General features: G+C 35.5%; 5 protein-coding genes across 6 annotated transcripts; 2 read left to right on the top strand and 3 right to left on the bottom strand.

Annotated features, from left to right (window-relative positions):
* Positions 1-1,758: 1,758 nt before the first annotated feature.
* LOC9302135 lies at positions 1,759-3,736 on the top strand. The gene is made up of 3 exons (XM_021015429.1): positions 1,759-2,502; positions 3,212-3,286; positions 3,427-3,736. Exons 1-3 carry the CDS (start codon positions 2,110-2,112, stop codon positions 3,532-3,534), a joined length of 576 nt encoding a protein of 191 aa, XP_020871088.1. The 5' UTR covers positions 1,759-2,109; the 3' UTR covers positions 3,535-3,736.
* Positions 3,737-6,550: 2,814 nt separating this feature from the next.
* Positions 6,551-10,325, top strand: LOC9300431 (TBC1 domain family member 15). The gene is made up of 12 exons (XM_021016283.1): positions 6,551-7,091; positions 7,639-7,734; positions 7,924-8,027; positions 8,136-8,275; positions 8,366-8,458; positions 8,556-8,678; positions 8,783-8,871; positions 8,977-9,082; positions 9,183-9,280; positions 9,393-9,656; positions 9,734-9,817; positions 9,928-10,325. Exons 1-12 carry the CDS (start codon positions 7,002-7,004, stop codon positions 9,937-9,939), a joined length of 1,299 nt encoding a protein of 432 aa, XP_020871942.1. The 5' UTR covers positions 6,551-7,001; the 3' UTR covers positions 9,940-10,325.
* Positions 10,326-10,889: 564 nt separating this feature from the next.
* LOC9300430 (thiamine thiazole synthase, chloroplastic) lies at positions 10,890-12,470 on the bottom strand. The gene is made up of 3 exons (XM_002864308.2): positions 11,955-12,470; positions 11,343-11,831; positions 10,890-11,252 (listed from the first exon to the last, which is right to left on the bottom strand). The coding sequence occupies exons 1-3, from the start codon at positions 12,360-12,362 to the stop codon at positions 11,091-11,093; spliced, it is 1,059 nt and encodes a 352-aa protein (XP_002864354.1). The 5' UTR covers positions 12,363-12,470; the 3' UTR covers positions 10,890-11,090.
* Positions 12,471-13,234: 764 nt separating this feature from the next.
* Positions 13,235-15,519, bottom strand: LOC9300429 (protein translation factor SUI1 homolog 1). The gene is made up of 5 exons (XM_021010511.1): positions 15,395-15,519; positions 14,274-14,355; positions 13,869-14,074; positions 13,617-13,670; positions 13,235-13,529 (listed from the first exon to the last, which is right to left on the bottom strand). Exons 2-5 carry the CDS (start codon positions 14,308-14,310, stop codon positions 13,485-13,487), a joined length of 342 nt encoding a protein of 113 aa, XP_020866170.1. The 5' UTR covers positions 14,311-14,355; positions 15,395-15,519; the 3' UTR covers positions 13,235-13,484.
* A 166-nt stretch (positions 15,520-15,685) lies between these two features.
* LOC9302134 (trafficking protein particle complex subunit 3) lies at positions 15,686-17,782 on the bottom strand. 2 transcript variants are annotated; one of them, XM_021010500.1, is made up of 6 exons: positions 17,676-17,782; positions 17,158-17,245; positions 16,802-16,899; positions 16,457-16,556; positions 16,089-16,271; positions 15,686-15,994 (listed from the first exon to the last, which is right to left on the bottom strand). In XM_021010500.1, the coding sequence occupies exons 2-6, from the start codon at positions 17,212-17,214 to the stop codon at positions 15,872-15,874; spliced, it is 561 nt and encodes a 186-aa protein (XP_020866159.1). In that variant the 5' UTR covers positions 17,215-17,245; positions 17,676-17,782; the 3' UTR covers positions 15,686-15,871. The 2 variants fall into 2 exon arrangements, with proteins under 2 accessions (XP_020866159.1, XP_002864352.1); XM_002864306.2 differs by lacking the exon at positions 17,676-17,782 and having other exon boundaries at positions 17,158-17,457.
* Positions 17,783-17,865: the final 83 nt, after the last annotated feature.

Genomic DNA, 17,865 nt, shown 5'->3' with positions numbered 1-17,865 from the left:
GGGCTTGAACCTGGCTCGGGCCACAGATATCACGAACGATTTAATGTGGCACTTCGGGTCGGTTGATCCGTTGTAGGAGTCGATTCTGAACTTTCCCAGGTTGGACATCGTCGTCTCAGAAATTCTTTTGGTGAAAGGCGTATTCCGAGATTCTTCCAAAATTCGGTCGATGTTCGGCGCGGAGGATGAGACGCTATGTATCTGGGTTTTGACGAGCTTCATATCAGCTTCCGCCTTGGCTAGGGAGGCTCGGATCTTGCTTAGCTCGTCTTCTCTTTCGGATTCTTCGGCCCACCTTATGTTTTCTTCAGTTTCTTCGTCATCAGTAAGGTCTGTTCGCTCGGCGGAATTAGCTCCGGCTCGGGTACGCTCATCCTGAAGATCTGGCTCGTCTGTCAAGTCCACTGCGTCCGGCTCGGTGGGATCATCCTGGTCCTCGCGCCTGACATGGTCGGCTCGGGTTGCGACTCTGGTGTTGCCGGTTGGTGTCGCGAACGTGAGTCTCGTTGGGTTGATGCCAGGCAAGTCCCTCCGAGCTCGTGGTGGCCGAGTTTGGAAACGTGTGGTTTTTTGTTGCCCGCGTGTTGCGATTTCGTCGACTCGCTGCGCCAAGGTTTGGTTGGCTTTCTCTTGGTCGTCAGTTTTCTTCTGGAATTTAACCATCAGATCTTTCAGTTCGGCTAGAGTCGCTAGGATCGTCGGATCGGCGGGTTGAGGGTTCTCAGGGTTCGGAGGGTTCGGGATTCCTCCTCCAGCTGGTGGTGTCTGACGACCGTCTTCGGTCATCGTGCTTTTCAGTAATCGAGTTCTGCGTCTTAGGGTAAGAGAATTCTAAAGTATCCCCACAGACGGCGCCAAACTGTGGAGGTCGAAACTAACACAATCAAGATTTGTCTAGGGTTTTATTTTAGGGATACGATAATCGTGAATTCTCAAAGAACAACAGAAACGATTGATACCAAAGATGGTGTTCTTGATATTATTAATGAAAAGATGATTTTGATCGTACAAGAGTTTGATCGTAAAAGAAAAAGTGTTCGTGCTGTGAGAGCTTTGCGTAGTGTACTTTCTAGAGCGATATTGCTTGCCTTCTGCGAGAGCCTTGAGTCTCTTTATATAGGGGTGATGAACCGCCTCTCCAGCGATATTCTCGGAAGATTTCCATTTATCTTGAAGTCGGCTTAGAATATCGCGGATTAGGATAGTTTCCTTATTCTTCGGAGTCTTTTGGAAGATTTCCTGATTTGAGTTGATCCTTCGAGATTCTTCCTTATCATTTCCGAGTTTATCGGAAATGATCCTTCTTTTTCGGAAATGATAATATGCTTGGAAATGATACCTTTAAAGAAGAATATTTACTAAGACTTTGCTTCGGGCGACGATGAAGACTTCGCCTCGGGGAACTTGTGCAACTGGCTCGGGTACACAGGAAGAAACGGCTCGGGCACTCTAGGATGGCTTCTTCGGGTGTCCCCGAGGCGATGGGCTCAGAAACTCCCGAGGCGATGGGCTCGGGTACCCCCGAGGCAATTGGGCTCGGGTGCTTTCGATGTCTTGTTCGGGATATCCCGAGGTGAATGATGCGATACCCCGAGGCGATCGCCGAAAGACTCCCGAAGTATTCTAAGTCTGGCTTGGCGCTAAAGGATGGAATCCGACCCCAACAATACTGTACAATGATTCAGTCATATAATTCTACATATCATTTTTTTATATCTTAATATGTTGAAAATATATTTAAGAACGTTCACTAAAAAATATTATAGTTTATTGATGTTAACATTTTAGATAATTCAACAATGACAATTTATACTATTCATAAAACTTTCATAAATCAAGCTCGATTTTTTTTTTTTAATATAAAAATTCATTTATGTTTTAATTTGCAGGATAACAGTATTAAACTGGTTTGAACATTTCAAACCAACTTTTATTCCAACCAAATAGAGAAACAACAGATAGAGCGACCCCACAAACCAAGATTCCAAACCAACATTACATTCCCCATCATTGACAGCAAAATAATATTAATTCGTTAAAAAACAATTTTAAATACTAATTTGATTAATTCACTATTTACTTCACTATGTATATAATAATCCCTCACGCATGTTTCCTTTCATCTGTTGCTACCAAATTACAAACCAACCATTTTTCTTTTTCTCTTCCAAATTTTTCATGGAGAGTTCAATGAACAATGCCTTCATTATGGGAAAACATGAAACGGCGACGTTTACAGGCGACCAAAATCCAGAAGAAAGTAGCTGGACGATGTACTTTGAGGATTTCTTCGAGGCTTCTTCAAGCATAGTTGACGTCGGAGATTGCAGCTCTTCCTCCGTCTCCGATGCAGCGTCGTTCGTGGCCACTAAGAAGACCCTCCACGTGTCGAAGCAAGAAGGATCTAATTTGGACATCAAGAGGACGAGAAATAGAGAGATTCCTTTTGGTCGTCGTCATGATCTTGAAGACACTGCCTCTTCTCCTTCTCATAGCCCTAACGTCAGTCTCTCTCTCTCTCTCTCTAAATGAATATATATTGTTGTATGTATTGTTATAATGATTTTAATTACCAAATGATGTTGGTTTAGTGGTTATCGCCGAAGTGATAAACACAAAAGATCGATTTTTTACTATACAAATCATGAAAACACTATAAGACTACTTCATGAAAATTTTAAGTAGACTATAGGTATGTCATATGCGGTGAATATGATTTTTTCAGGCATTATCCATTTTAGGTTCCTTCTATATTTTTCTAAGAACGTGATTAATTACTTCTTTTTTTTCGTTTTGCACAAACAGTCGACGACCAACTATATATATTGTATATGAGTAAATATGCCATGATACAAATATATAAATGGGATATCTATATTAGTCCTATGCTGATTATATTTTTTAGGACAATATTGGATTGATGATAAGGTTAGACGTCAATGATAGGGAATAATTTATTTTTCTTTTTGCCAAGAGAGGCAAGCAATCATTAAAATTTTGGGTTTTGACTCATAATTGAAATATACTTATAAAAATTAATCCAAAAACTTATGCACCAATCTGTGCCATGTCTTAAGTTCCTACTATTTGACATCAATGTATATAATAATCAGCTTTAACAAGTCAATTGTACATTATATTAATTTAGTCCATAAATATTTAAACAGTTATTATCTAATTAACAATTTGGGATTTTTTTTTCGTTTTATAGGTCTATAGCATGATGAACCTACAGGACAACAACACTAGACACGGGGGTGGTATTGTGGCTGATGACACAAATAATGTAAGAAACACATTAACTAGCTATAATATTTAACTTTGTATAGTTAACGTTAGAATTGATCAATCATATGTTATACGAAATATATGCGATCGATATGATATTTCTAACAAAAATTTACCCTACGATAATGTTTTGCATAGGAGAAAAGAGAGAGTGCAGTGCAAAACCAAGGTGGATTATCAATAGACTTGAAGAAAAAGGGGCTTTGTTTAGTTCCTTTGTCTATGGTCACCAATTTTCTTGGTTGATTATAAATAACAATCCTTATTCATTCTTTTGGTTTCCAATAATTTTTTTCCTTCTAGAATATTAATATTTGGTAGATTTTTTTCAGTCATATGTAATATATGTTATTCACTTAATTGTTGAGATATGCTTATGTAACAAATTACATATGGCATGTGAGTTTTATGGACATTCATATTTTTATTGGAATATATGTATATATATATTTTCGAAAATGAGTCATATAATCCTTCACACAATCATTTAGAAAAGTCTCAAAAATGTTTTTATGATTTTGTTTCGCTGGCTATGCACCATAGATCAGTTTTCTGTTTACCACATTGTTGACAAATGTGGTACTCACCTAACCGCCGTAGGTCACAAGGTGACCGTGCATAGTTATATTTTTTTTTCTCCAGACCAGATTAAAAGCCACAACGTGAGAAAGCTAGCTAGGTAAGAGGTACAAATAAACTACGGGTTTAAATAGTAACACATAAAAAACAAAAAACATTCAGTCATATTCAACTAAATTCAACAATTTTACAGTTACTATTTGCATAAAACTAAATTCAGTCAGATTTAAAAGATTTTTTCAACACTAACTAATAATACGTAGATATGTTCATTTTTGATAAAAATTCGGATAATAACGAGTACACAACTTAAAATAAAATCTTTTTGAAATTACAAATCAAATTTTAATTTTAAAATGAGTCAGATTTATGGATACAATATATGAATAATTCAGATACATAAAATCACTACCAAAATAAACAAGATTCGAATTCATTTTTGGATAATTATAAATAATTTTGGATAATATTAATAACTTTTAGATAATTTAAAATGAATTTTTAAAATTTTGCAAAACAACTCATAACTATGCTAAAACTATTATTTAAAATATCAAAATTTTCTTAATTTTCTTACTCAAACACTCATCCTCATCATAGTATTGATTAAAACAACTAGAGAACAATAGAAAAAAAAAATCAATTAGATAATCTATATTTTATTATCATGTTAATTTTTGAAATTAATTTTTCAATAATGCTTTGACAAAGGTTTTTATTAATTATTTACATAATTTTAATAGCTCAAATTTTTAATATGGAAGACTAACTCAATTTTGCTAACCAATATCTTATTTATATATAGTATTAATTTTAGTATTTATTTATTGATATAAAAGTTAACTAGACCATTATATAATTTTATCTATTTTGTGTACATAATTTTTAGTTATTCTATTAATATTCATAATTATTGAATGATATTTTTTTAGTTAAAGTTTTCATTATTTTTTAAAATTTTGTCAAAAATCACAAAAAAAAATGAGCTAGCTAGATTCAACCGTCACCATTTACAAATGTATAAATTCAACTAAATTCAGCTTAAAATCACTAAAAATTTTAACTCGATTTAACAATTCAGAGAGATTCAGTCAGATTTTCCGATTACTATTTAGACTCTACATAGGTCAGAATATTTTCTAAAGAGAATTGTTAGTGACAATTTTTTTTTTTTTCTCTTATGATATTAAATTCTTGTGTATGTAACGTTAACATTTGTTAGACTCAAAATCATTAGTTATGATATTCCAATTCAAAAGTTTTCCTTATGTTTCATGTATCTTTCATCTTTGGATTGCTAACTATTACCGGCTTTCTATTTTCTTAGCCTGCGACACATAAATAACCTTTGGAATTATGACTCACTAAATCTTTGGGTATATGACATGCCTTTCTACTATAAACTTTTCCGAATTTTGTATATTTAATACAAGATTCCCAATTGGAAACATTTAACCCTAACATGTCATGTTTAAGATATGCATATATATTGAATGTACGTGCGTGTTTAAGAACTTTTATATAGTTTCCATTTATTTATAAAGGTAAATCTCTTTTTTTTTCCCTAAAAGGTCAATCTTCTTACTCGCTATATAATTTGCCATTTCTTTAGATACAAGAGGTAATAGTAAGATATATTATTCACTAGTCGTATCTAAGTTTCCATTTTTTTGGTCAGCACTAGTATCGAACTTTTCCTTATAGTTCGAAGCTAATTATTAATATAAAACCTCTTCTTTTTGATTGATTATATTTTTCTTTCGGCTTTCAATACAGTATACACACAAAAAGGAGAAGGGAGAATGGAAGGCTTGGGACTAATGGCGTTTATAGGTTTTTTTGGCGTTTTTGGTGGCTTTATATGTTTCGCCATCTATGTATTTTACGCATATTGGGCAACAAGAGAGGATCAGGCGTAATTGGTGATTGTATAGGACGATTCGACAATGCCTATCTAGTTGTTTCATTGTTTAGTTTTCTTTTATTTTTTTTTCTGTTATTTTTTTCATAATATAGTTTACATCGCTTACATACTTTTTTTTTCTTTATCAACGACATCGCTTGCATACAATTACATTATTTTGTTCCTAAATAAAATTAGTTGTTTTTTTAAGTCTTGTGGTGGCTTAGTCTACTTTTGTCGTTTGGCTGAAACGATGAGTGACTTAAACCTCTCTAACGACTAATGTCGGAGTTGTTGAATACGTCAAAACAAGACACAACTTCACTCGGCGAAAAATCTACTATGTGGTTTATGTGACCTAATTAGTTTCTTCCAATGTTTATCAAACCTAGTTTTCTAGGGTTTTGGAGAATAAAAAACAAATAAAGACCGAACCAAATCAAAAATACTTAAACAGAAGCTAATTTTGTCACCGGTTTTAGTTCTAACAAAAACTAAATCATCCAACACAATTGCTTCAAATCGGATGGAAACCAAACTATTGAAGTATAGAATTCCGGTTATGTTAACTAGTAATTAGGGTTTAGCTAGTAAACCGGGGGTTCAAACCCTCTACATAAGACTCTTTCTTATATAGAGGGTTTGACCCCGGTTTGCCCTAAACTTGACCCCGGTTTGCCCTAAACCCAAAACTTCAAACCAAAATCAAATCATAAACCGATTGACTAAACTAAAAACTATGTCAACAAACGCAACCTTGTCTCGTTTACTAAAAACGGAGGAGAGAAAGATAAATAAAGAAAGATCGATGAGCTTGACCAAACGATCAACACCTCTTAATCACCATCAAAAATGATTGCTTCTCCAGAGACCACTCAATTATTTTAAAAAAATGTAAAACGAAACATGGTTGATGATTAATTAGATTAGATTAGTAAAATAATTGCAAACCAAAAAGAAAAGTTCTGTCTTTGATCTTTTCTTTAATCTCAAAAACTGGACCCCTCTTAAAGATCTCTTTTTGTTTTTCTTTTCTTTCTTCTCCAAAAATTCGACAAAGAAAGAATTGATCTTTTGAGAGGGTTCCAGTTTTTTTTCTTTCTTTCTTCTCCAATCTTGTTTGTAGAAAAAAAAAAACCCATTTTTTGTTTGGATTTTTCATTTGATTTTCCCGGGAAAGTTTTCATTTTTATTTGTTTTTGGGGAGGGGATTGAAAAAATTAGCTAAAAAATGTGGGGAGCGTTCGCAGAACCAGCAGATTCTTATTACCAGATTCGTCCTGAGTGCAATGATGTCCCCAATACCAAATTCAAGATCAAAGTTTGTCCCTTTCCCTAATAATTTCTTCTTTTTTTCTTGGATTTTGGTTCACCATTGGATTCGTTATTAATGAATGAGATTGGCGTTTGCGATTCCCTGGGAGCTTTCAGATTCTTTTGTCTTGTTGCTTAGATTCTTCTTTCTCCCTTGCAATGAATTTTTCAGCTAAAATATTAGCATTGCTTTATTATTGTTGGCCTGATTTTTTCTTCTTCGATTTGGAACTTTTACCGATGAGAGCATTTACTAGTTATGATTTAGGCTATGACATGTTTATGTCTTATGATGCTGATTTATATATAATGGGGATTATTGATTTTAGTGCTCTTTTAGGTTTATTATTCTCATGATTGTGTTTAGAGAATTGCAGATACATCAATAGTGCTATGACTTGCTTAGAGTTAATGTTTTTCTGATGCTGATTGTTTAGGTTCACCTTTCTAGCACTGATCATGCTCAGTAGCATCACATGATTATGTTTTAGAGAACGACAGAGTCTCAATTTGCTGACACTACCTGTCCGTTTTGCTTAATTTTGTTTGTGCAGCCTGGTAAAACTCTAAGTGTAAGAAAATGGCAGGCTGCATTTACAACAGAAGGGTTCCTCGATATTGGCAAGACTCTAAGTCGAATCCAACGAGGGGTAAGTCTCAAAAACATTGTTTCCAAAGACTGCAAAATTAACTAAATTTGGCCATGCAAAAAAAATCACTTACATTTTAATCCTCTTGCTTGCCTTTTTGTCATTTCAATCAAGAAATCAAGAGTACACGGTATCAGTTGTGTTTTCTTATCATTCCAGTTCTGTTGTTTGCTTTCTTGACTGGTCTAGGGAATCCATCCATCAATTAGAGGAGAAGTCTGGGAATTCTTACTTGGTTGTTATGATCCAAAGAGCACATTTGAAGAAAGAGAGCAAATCCGACAACGTAGAAGGTGTTCTTTTTCACCCATATATAAGTTTATGAAAGATCTTATTCATCTTGCATTCGCTTTGCACTATATCTTTTTTTTTTTTTTTGAAGTATGGATATTTTCTTTCAGATTGCAGTATGCTTCTTGGAAGGAGGAATGTAAACAAATGTTTCCAGTTATCGGAAGTGGTGGATTCATTACCGCACCTGTAATTACCAACAAGGGTGAACCCATTTACGATCCTATTGTACTACAAGAAACAAATTTAGGTAAAAATTTGTATCTTTTGCTCAAGAAAACAGTAGAACAATCACCTTTCACTAGAACTTGGTAAATTACGCATTGTAATATTATCTCAGGTGCAAATGGTTCGGATTTCTTCAAAGATCTTGCAAGCCGCGGACCTTTGGACAAGAAAGTTATTCAATGGCTGTTAACACTTCATCAGATAGGTCAGTGATCGCGCGGACTTGGTCACAACAGAGAGTAGTTATGAGAGAGATAATTCAATATATCATTCAATTCATTTGCGTCAACTCTTGTTTTCAGGTCTTGATGTAAACCGTACAGATAGGACTTTGGTATTCTATGAGAAAAAGGAGAATTTGTCTAAGCTCTGGGATATTCTAGCTCTTTACGCGTGGATAGACAATGACGTTGGTTATTGCCAAGGTAAGCAGTGAAATTTAAAGAAAGAACACGGTTATCCTTTGTTCAAGCCCTGAAAAGTTGATTGATTCTTAAGTTTTGATCTATCTACTGTTTCTTCTGACTAGGAATGAGTGATCTTTGTTCCCCTATGATTATGCTTCTTGAAGACGAAGCTGATGCTTTTTGGTGTTTCGAACGGTTGATGCGCCGATTGGTACTTACGGACTTACCTCTATGTTTTGTGTTCATATAAGTTTTTCTTGACTCTCTCTGTAGTCAGATAATATTTAACTATTTCTTCTTTTTTTCAAATTGAAAGCGAGGGAATTTTCGGGACACGGGGAGATCAGTTGGAGTCGAAGCACAGCTTACTCATTTGGCTTCAATCACTCAGATTATTGACCCCAAACTTCACCATCACTTAGGTATCTACTAAAGCTTTCTCATCTCACTTTTAGTGTATAATTAATCGTTACAGGTTGAGCAAGAGAGATCTTTAAAGCCACTGTGGATCTTGAAATGCAGAGAACTTGGGTGGAGGTGACTATCTCTTTGCGATTCGAATGATAATGGTTCAGTTCCGAAGAGAATTCTCTTTTTGTGACTCCTTGTACCTTTGGGAGGTAACCTTTTTCTTCGTCTCTTTATAAACTCATAAACTCAGAAACATTGTTCTTTAACCGCACACTAATAAAGTGTGATACATCCATTACGGGGATCTTTTGCATTGAGCAGATGATGTGGGCATTAGAGTATGACCCAGAAATGTATTCTCTATATGAGGAGCCTCAATTCGAGGGAGAGAGAACCGAAGGTTCTTCCAAAGGTAAACCGAAGTCGATAAACCAATGTGGGAAGTACGAGAGAGAGAACATGAAGAATGGAGGGAAAAGTGCAGAAGGTCCTTTGCCTATTTCTGTTTTCTTAGTGGCTAGTGTTTTGAAAGACAAGAGTTCTAAGTTAATGACCGAAGCTCGAGGACTTGATGACGTTGTAAAGGTAATGCAGAGAGATCATTTTTCTTTAAGCCCTTCCATATCCAGTGAAGTCCTCTTTAATCTGTGTATTTTGCCCAGATCTTAAACGACATAACCGGAAACTTGGATGCTAAGAAAGCCTGTACTGGTGCAATGAAACTGCACAAGAAGTATCTAAAAAAGGTTTGGTTTTTTAATTACCCTTTCTCTTAAATTCTGTCACAAGTTTATACTCTTATGGGTTTATGTATGATCCTTCTTGTCTCTGATTGTTCTGTTTTTTGGTATTTCAGGCCAAGAAATAGCATTGGAGAAGATTCATGAGTAGCAGCGTTTTTGTATGTTATTATACATATTTGATAACTCACAACATCCGGCGACAAAAAGTGAATGGTCAGAGATTTAACGATTCCTTGGGTGGTGGTAATGAAGAAAAGAAACCATGCAGCCCAACTTACACAACAACTTCTCGTTGTAAACTGTTCATACAACAAATTCATGTTTGTAATCTTTGTTTCACAAAACCATGTTCACAAAAAAGGATTATCACCGATGTCATTTCTAAACTCATTGTTGCACTTCTAAGCCGGATTATATATGTAAATAAGGATGGAGTATTTGAATTCCAGGTCAGACATCAGTATATATTTTACAGTTCATAAAAGAAATGTAAACATTTGTTTTCTTTCTATTTTACAGTTTTCCTCTGTTCTCTGAATCTAAAATCATAAAACTCTTTGTTCATTCATAAGCAGAGAAACTATAGACTTTTTTTTGTTACAGATTCTAGACTGCTAAATCTATCTGATGATCAAAAGAAATGTTACAATAAGAATCAGAATCGAGGACAAGAATCCGACATTCAATACTAATCTTCTTATGAAGCTCACATTATTCACCATTGAAGAAAAACCTCTTATAGAATCCATCTCCTCCCGGAATCCATCTCATATCAAAACCAAGTTTATGATAGTTGGTAGTAAAAGGAACAACAACAGTCCGTTAGGAACAGAATAATGTTTTGTATCTTCATTGTTCCTCAGGTTTACTTAGGATGCAAGAGAAAGGAAGAGAAAAGAAAATAACTCATAATTCTAAATTTAGTCCTCAGAACATGAAGCTTATGTCCTGCAATAAGAGAAGCTATTATAATCTAAAGATTCGAAACCTAACATTCAGACATATTTTGACTTGCTACAAAACTGAACATGCCAAGGACAACTAGAAAGCTGCTTGTACTACAGCCACAAAGAAGGAGAAGAACGAGAACATACGCATTACGAATGAACGGATAAGATATTTTACACAGAAGAAACACATTTTCATTGACAAGAGGAAACAAAGAAACAAAGACACCAGAAAAAGTTCAAGACTTAAACACCTAAACTCCTTTATTGCACTCCTTCAACATCCGAAGGATCAAGGGAAATTTTTCTTAAGTTAAAACCTTTTGATTTTAAGCATCTACGGTTTCAGCTGAATCAGCAGCGGCTAAGACCAGCTCCGGGCTTAGGTTTCCAACGTTAGTTCCATCAATAGCATTTGGCAGCCCCAAAGCCTTAAGAGCAAGTTGTCCGGCCTTCTGTCCCGATATCATCATAGCACCAAATGTCGGTCCCTACACCACAACAAACTCACTCAGGACATGATCTTCAAGAACTATTGATATCAACTCAAAAATCCGTCAAGAAAATAGAAAAAGACTCACCATTCTCGGTGCACCATCGATCTCAGCAACTTCCATACCGGTAACAATCATACCAGGAACAACCTCTCTGGTCAACCTCACTATAGCGTCTTCAGCAGTGTTCATGTCCAAAGCCTTCATCCCAGGAACATGATCAATCATCCCAATACTCTTCAACCTCTTAACACCAGTAGCTCCAAAAGGACCATCATGACCACACGAGCTAACCACAATCTTCGCCTCCATAACATTGGGGTCCATGCAAGACTGTGTGTCATGGTTCTGAGCCACAAGAGCCCAGTTAGTCACCACACCACCAACTCTGTTTCCTTTCACAATCAAATCCTCAGCCGCCACAGCGTTGAAGAGCTTCACATTAGGACGAGCCAAAAGCTTGCTCATGATGGTAGACGTGAACAGAGCCGCGTGTTTAACCACAACGTAGTTGTCTTGCTCATCGTAAGCCACACCAATCTCATCAAGGAACAAGTGAGCTGGTTTGCGAACAATCTGCCATAAACACAACAATCAAACCCAAAATTGAGATTGATAGTCACAGTGATTAAGTCTAGACCTAAATCCTCCATTAAAACAGAACCAATCGCACATGCAAAAAAACAATCTAAATCTTACCATGGCGGAGAAAAGCTGACCACCGAGCCAAGCGCCACCACCAGGACTAACAGATTGCTCAATAATCGCAACTTGAACATTAGGGTTCTTACTAATCTCATAAGCACAAGACAAACCAGCAGATCCAGCACCAACGACGACGACATCAGTCTCAGCGTAAGTGATCATATCAGTCATGTACCTTCTAGTCATCTCACGAGACACGATCGATTCCTTGATCGGGTCGAACGTGAAAGCGTTCAAATCGTAACCAGCGGTTGTGGCGCGAACGGAGACTACGCTTCCAGATCGTGGTTTGAGACCGATAGAGATAGGAGCTGCGGAGATGGATGAGCCATGGAAGGAAGAATCGAAAAGTCTTTGAGGTTTGGTTGAAGAAAGAGAGAGCGTAGAAGCTATGGCAGCCATTTTTTCTTTAGGGTTCGAGTTTAGTGATGATGATGGTGAAGTGAAGAGTGGTTGTTGAGTATTTAAATTAGAAGAAGAAGAAAAATATCTGAAGATTGATGGCCACGTCAGAGATAAGGAACGAAAGGTCAGAGAAGGTCAGAGAATTTTGGTTTTTTTTTTTATTATCATGATTATTTTAATTTTTAGCCATCAATGGAAAGTAATTAACGGTTCCCTTTCTGCACGGTTCTGATTGAATGAAAAGACATTTCTTCAACAAACCCAAATTTAGTAAGTAATTAAACATAAATCCTGTGGGACATTGTTTAACCACTATTTTATAAAATTATTTGATAAATATACAATTTTTAAACTTATTTTTAAACTAATATGTATAAAAAATTAAAAATCCACACCATCATTGATTATCATATGTCTAAGATCAATACTAAAACTAGGCCAAATCAATACTAATTTAGTCTTTGATTTGATCTAGTAAAATAAAAAAATATAAAAAAATATCTCGAAGCTTTTGTCTGGAAACATCTGTAGCCAGTTGCAGTGAGTGTGTGGTGACACGAACAACAAGAAGGTGAAATATCTTTGTACGATAGAGACGGCATTTGGATTTTACTAGTGAAAGAGACAGTTCATTTATCAATATTTGTGTGTTTGTGAATTATTATTATTATTATTATTTTTTTGATAATTCAGGTAATCCTAAAAGCTTTTTAGGTCCAAAAATTAATTCTGGGGTCCGGAAAAACCAATTTGATCATTCAACTTTTGTGGTCCAAACTAAAATCTGCAATTTAGTACTTGGAAAGTACCGACCGTATCGATTCCATAACTTCAGGTTGGTACTTGTATAATTTCAAAAATATGAATCATTGTAGAGAAAAATATAATTATCTTAACAATCTGATATTATAACCTAAGCAAGAGGTGAAACAGAGTAACACGAAAACAGGGGACGAAGAAGTATGGACATAAGCCATTAAATTCGAATACCAAACAGAATGAAGAACACTAGGAAGAAGACGATTCTTATCGTCTACTCGAATCAAACCCGGAATACGCAACAAGAGATGAAAGAAGAGAATGATATGGTTTTATTATTAATATGATCCACTAGATAGCTTAGAAACCATGGATCTTGATGTTATCCTTCTTCACCAAACCAGCCTGTGATAACAGAGAAACAGTGAGATCAAACAATGATCTTTTGTAAGTTTTAGCAGTAAAACGACTCGCACAGTTATTGATTTTTACCTGAACAAGGAATGTGGAGACGTTCTTACGCTGGTCACCTTGAAGCTGTATGACCTGCAAATCAACACAAAAACATAAGCAAAACTAAAACATAGATGCTCGAATGTTCATCTAAGTTAAAGCAGAAACAAATAGCGGTTACGAAGACTTTTAAAAGCTGAAAATATGATACTTATCTACCTATGTTTGCATCAAAACGACAGAGATATTATCATCCACTTATGGATCAATGAAGATTTTTATATAACCAACCTGTCCAAGTTCTGAATCCTGAACCACAGTGCCGTTGCAGCAAAACTCTTTCTTGAGGTCTTTAAGTATTTTGGTATAGCTGTACTCTTTCTTCAGGCCCTGGACGGTTGTCAAGCTTTTCCTACCATTTCGCTGCTGGACACGGATATGAACGTACTCCTTTGTTCCGGCACCTGAGTCCTCAACATTCGCATCAGCAAACGGATCTGAAACAAGCAACAGCAAAATGGAGAAAGATAACCATTAGATTCCCATGTGATATAAATCACCACAAACAACTAGAAGAAAACGGACATGCTCGATACAATAGGTAATCAAGATCTGAAATAAGTAGTATGGACATCTAAAACAAGTATAAGAAGATCAGTGACTACAATCTCAAGTTCTGGTACAGTAGAAACATACCAAAGGCAGTGGGAACCTGGGAGTCAAGTTCAGACATGAAACTTAGTTGATTTGAGGGTAAAACTAACCGGGAAGCTGAGATCTGTACAAGAAGAAGGATAACATCCACGTTAGAATATGATAGAACATGAACATATCCAATCACAATCGATTCAATCATGAAGATAGTTAACAAAATCTTACATAACAATGATGTATAGAATCACTGTTCAAGAAAGCGCTAGGCGCTAAGCGGGCGGTGACCCAGTGCCTAGCGCCTAGAACGCCTAATCGGGGCCTAGACGATTTTTTAGGCGGTTTAGACGTTTATAACATAAAACATTATAAATATGATATTATATATAAAAGTTATATAAAATATCTATATAAAACCAAAAATTATGAAATTATAAACAAAAACTAGATAAAACATTTATTTATATTTATATTAAACAATATAAGAATATTTATAACTATATATATAAATAAAACTCTAATTGAAATTAAAAAAAATATTAAACAAAATGTATGTAGTTTTAGGTGGTCAAGGCGGTTATCTAGGCGTCGCATGAGAGCCTAGCGCCTAGTCGGGGCCTAGGCGACCGCCTAGACCGCTTTTTAGAACACTGTATAGAATAAAAGATTTTGCAAAGTGGACGAGATGGTTCATCAAGTAAGAAGCAAAACTATCATAAACCCATCTCAGAAATCATCTTAACAAACAAAATTATGCTACCAAAATTCACACGATCATCAATAAGATTTTATCACAGAACACAAATATATATGGTGTTTTATGTATAATCGAGAGATCCAAACAATTTAGTAAAAGCTGATACAGTTCAATTACATATCATATAGCAAGAAAACATCAATTGACCAAATCAAAATCATCGTTGTTGAATTCATTACAAAAAAAAAAAAAAGCTAAAAGCCAAGATCTTCTTCTCTGTCGGAATCAGATACAAACACGAAGGATTTGAAACATAATTTTCAATTCAATCTCTATGAATCAAAATCGAAAACCAAATTGATGTAATCAAAATTTATCGAAGAACTCAAATTCAATCACAGATCGGTAAAAGAAAACGAAGCAAGAGACAAACGGTGATCGAAGAGAGATAAAGGGAGAAACTTTTTACCTGATTTGTAAAATTGGGGTTTCGAAGATCTGATGATAATCTGTGTTAGAAGAAAAAGAAAACCCTAAATTTGGATAAAGTCTGCAACTTGCGTTTTGTTCTCTCGACGGTGAGAAAATAAAAAGACAAGAGGTATTAATATTTAAATAACCAATGATGTCCACGTCGGATTTACCTGGACCAATCATATGACGACACCTCAATGCTACTTTTGTCTTATTTCTTCATGAGGCAAACCAATAGATATCGAAAAAAACTCTGATTTAAGTGACATCGTAATACAATTAACTCTTGTCACATAAGAACACTAAGAAATGGAATAAATGGTTTTGTACCAAAACATCAACCAGTATTTAGTTTCATAGCTTATGGTTTTGTGTTTACGAAGAAAAAGATAAAGCTAAGAATTGTAGAGAAAGAGACTACAAACAGTAATTAGTTTCTCTTTGAGGAAGAGGGAAGATAAGAGATTGACATTTATTCATCATCCTTGTAAGGATATTCCTCAGCGACTTGTTTCAGTAGCTTCACTTGCAACTCGTAAGCATCATCTCCTCGAAGAACATCACGCGTCCATGTCACTTCTGTCTTCATTGAGACCTGATCGTTGTGTAGACAAACAAAAAAAATAACATAAAACACTGATTCCGAACAAGTTCTGCACTTGATAAAGGAGGAGTAAAAGGAGACTGACCATTTCCAAAGCTCCTCTAATGACTCCACTTAAGATATTGCAGTAGTAAAGACCTTGGCAAGTATCCGGAAGCTCCACGAAATCAACTAGCGGGTTGTCCTCCAAGATTATACTGCAGCAAGTCCCATCTGCGTCCCAGCTTGTCACTGATGCAGTGACCCCTAAGAACATCTTGAAACCCACCTGTGTAATAAGGCAAAGCCTGTTACTGCTTCTCCATATTGTAAAAACCATAGCAGATATCTACTAGACACTAAACTTATGCTCTAGTTTTGATATGTAAGGTTTATCTATAGTGTCAAGTGGAATGAACATTCAAAATTGCAAAATCGTGATACTAAACAAGCAAGTCAATGGAAATGGCAAACCTTGGCAATCATTTCAGCAGTTTCCTTAAAGTCAACGCATCTGGAAACACCAGATTTGGCTAGAAACTCATCGATAAGTCGGATTCCAATGTTGTATCCCCTGCAGAATAAACAGAAAGCTAGTGATAAAGTTGTAAATCATAGAACACTCATCAGTATGAACTAGAAAGTCGAATGCTTTATTCGTCTCATCAAACGGCGTATAATTAGAAAGATATATTAACAAAGGAACTAGAGGACATAATGCAGCAAAACTTCAAACACAAGAATGAAAAATACAAACTTTCAAGGGACCAAAAAACCAAAATTAAAGCCAGTCTACAGAAAGTGTAGAAGAAGAATTACATTTGATCAAGCTGTTTGTTAACTTCCTCCACTTCTTCCAAGTCAGTAAGCAATTGACGCACAATTGCACCATACGTCAACGTGAACAACTCCGCATTCTACAAAATTATCAGATTCCAAGAGAGATCAAACAGTGTCTCCATAACAAAATCTAATCAAAGATTCGGAATTGGCTTCAATGTTTACTTCTCAAACCCTTAAAAATTACAAAAACACATCCAACAGCAATGAAGCATATACATAGAAAGAGGCTTATCCTAAAAAATCGATAAGCAAATCGGCAATGAAGCATATCAAATACCAAATTCTATAAAAGGAACAGAGGAAAAGGAGAAAACTTTGAAATCTAAACTTACCACACGATCAATGCTAGAGAAGATCGCATCACCGGATCGAGGACCAACCGGGGCCATCTCCAAATTTCCCGGAATAGATGACTATTTCCTACACATACAAAAACCGACAAAAAGAGCACTTCATCAGAACAGGACAAGGATTCTACTTGATCAAATCAGAGATAAGCTATAGAAATCAACTTAGTCATGAAAATAAAATAAAAAAGGAACCACAATGGTATTAAAGAAGACACATCTCTTAAAACTCATGTAGATCTACTAGCAGAAGATAAGTGGCTATAAAATGGAGTTACACTTGACTTTGTTCGATTGGAACAAACACCTCTAAATACCTTCCCAATCGATTCAATCACAATACACAATTGGTAAATTAAACCACAAAATCAAAATGGTCCCCAACAAGATTATCAATCACAAAAGAAAAACCCATTAAAGAATGGTCACTGCGTGATGCAGATCAATTAACGATCTAAAAAGCACGAAATAAGAAATGGGGTTAGAGAAAAATCCAATCTTACCAAATAAGAAGCAAAACCCAGAAGCAAAAGACAAGTTTTTGGCGATGGCAGAAGAAAGAGAGAGAGAGTATTGCTTGATCGCAAATTTCCTTTTCCATTAGAGAAGTTAGAACCTTTTGTGTTTATATTTGGGCCTAAGCCCATTGGGCCTTTTTCCATACTAAAAAGAAAGAGCCAAGCACACATTAGC

This window comes from Arabidopsis lyrata (assembly GCF_000004255.2).
Source record: "Arabidopsis lyrata subsp. lyrata unplaced genomic scaffold ARALYscaffold_8, whole genome shotgun sequence".
NCBI classification, from domain to species: Eukaryota; Viridiplantae; Streptophyta; class Magnoliopsida; order Brassicales; family Brassicaceae; genus Arabidopsis; species Arabidopsis lyrata.
This window is presented reverse-complemented; position numbering and strand designations above follow the sequence as displayed.

What these genes read in the sequence shown, in the direction of transcription:
- LOC9302134 (XM_021010500.1), bottom strand. Translation starts at nt 17,214, where the DNA reads ATGGCCCCGGTTGGTCCTCGATCCGGTGATGCGATCTTCTCTAGCATT. An exon ending in AACAAACAGCTTGATCAAAT is followed by an intron (nt 16,557 to 16,801) that starts GTAATTCTTCTT and finishes TTTATTCTGCAG; the next exon opens with GGGATACAACATTGGAATCC. An exon ending in CTGCTGAAATGATTGCCAAG is followed by an intron (nt 16,272 to 16,456) that starts GTTTGCCATTTC and finishes CTTATTACACAG; the next exon opens with GTGGGTTTCAAGATGTTCTT.
- LOC9300429 (XM_021010511.1), bottom strand. Translation starts at nt 14,310, where the DNA reads ATGTCTGAACTTGACTCCCAGGTTCCCACTGCCTTTG. An exon ending in CCAGGTTCCCACTGCCTTTG is followed by an intron (nt 14,075 to 14,273) that starts GTATGTTTCTAC and finishes TGCTTGTTTCAG; the next exon opens with ATCCGTTTGCTGATGCGAAT. An exon ending in TCTCCACATTCCTTGTTCAG is followed by an intron (nt 13,530 to 13,616) that starts GTAAAAATCAAT and finishes CTGTTATCACAG; the next exon opens with GCTGGTTTGGTGAAGAAGGA.
- LOC9300430 (XM_002864308.2), bottom strand. Translation starts at nt 12,362, where the DNA reads ATGGCTGCCATAGCTTCTACGCTCTCTCTTTCTTCAACCAAACCTCAA. An exon ending in GTCAGCTTTTCTCCGCCATG is followed by an intron (nt 11,832 to 11,954) that starts GTAAGATTTAGA and finishes TGTTTATGGCAG; the next exon opens with ATTGTTCGCAAACCAGCTCA. An exon ending in TCGATGGTGCACCGAGAATG is followed by an intron (nt 11,253 to 11,342) that starts GTGAGTCTTTTT and finishes GTTGTGGTGTAG; the next exon opens with GGACCGACATTTGGTGCTAT.
- LOC9300431 (XM_021016283.1), top strand. Translation starts at nt 7,002, where the DNA reads ATGTGGGGAGCGTTCGCAGAACCAGCAGATTCTTATTACCAGATTCGT. An exon ending in CAAACTTCACCATCACTTAG is followed by an intron (nt 9,083 to 9,182) that starts GTATCTACTAAA and finishes CTTGAAATGCAG; the next exon opens with AGAACTTGGGTGGAGGTGAC. An exon ending in ACTCCTTGTACCTTTGGGAG is followed by an intron (nt 9,281 to 9,392) that starts GTAACCTTTTTC and finishes TGCATTGAGCAG; the next exon opens with ATGATGTGGGCATTAGAGTA.
- LOC9302135 (XM_021015429.1), top strand. Translation starts at nt 2,110, where the DNA reads ATGTTTCCTTTCATCTGTTGCTACCAAATTACAAACCAACCATTTTTC. An exon ending in CTCCTTCTCATAGCCCTAAC is followed by an intron (nt 2,503 to 3,211) that starts GTCAGTCTCTCT and finishes TTCGTTTTATAG; the next exon opens with GTCTATAGCATGATGAACCT. An exon ending in TGGCTGATGACACAAATAAT is followed by an intron (nt 3,287 to 3,426) that starts GTAAGAAACACA and finishes TGTTTTGCATAG; the next exon opens with GAGAAAAGAGAGAGTGCAGT.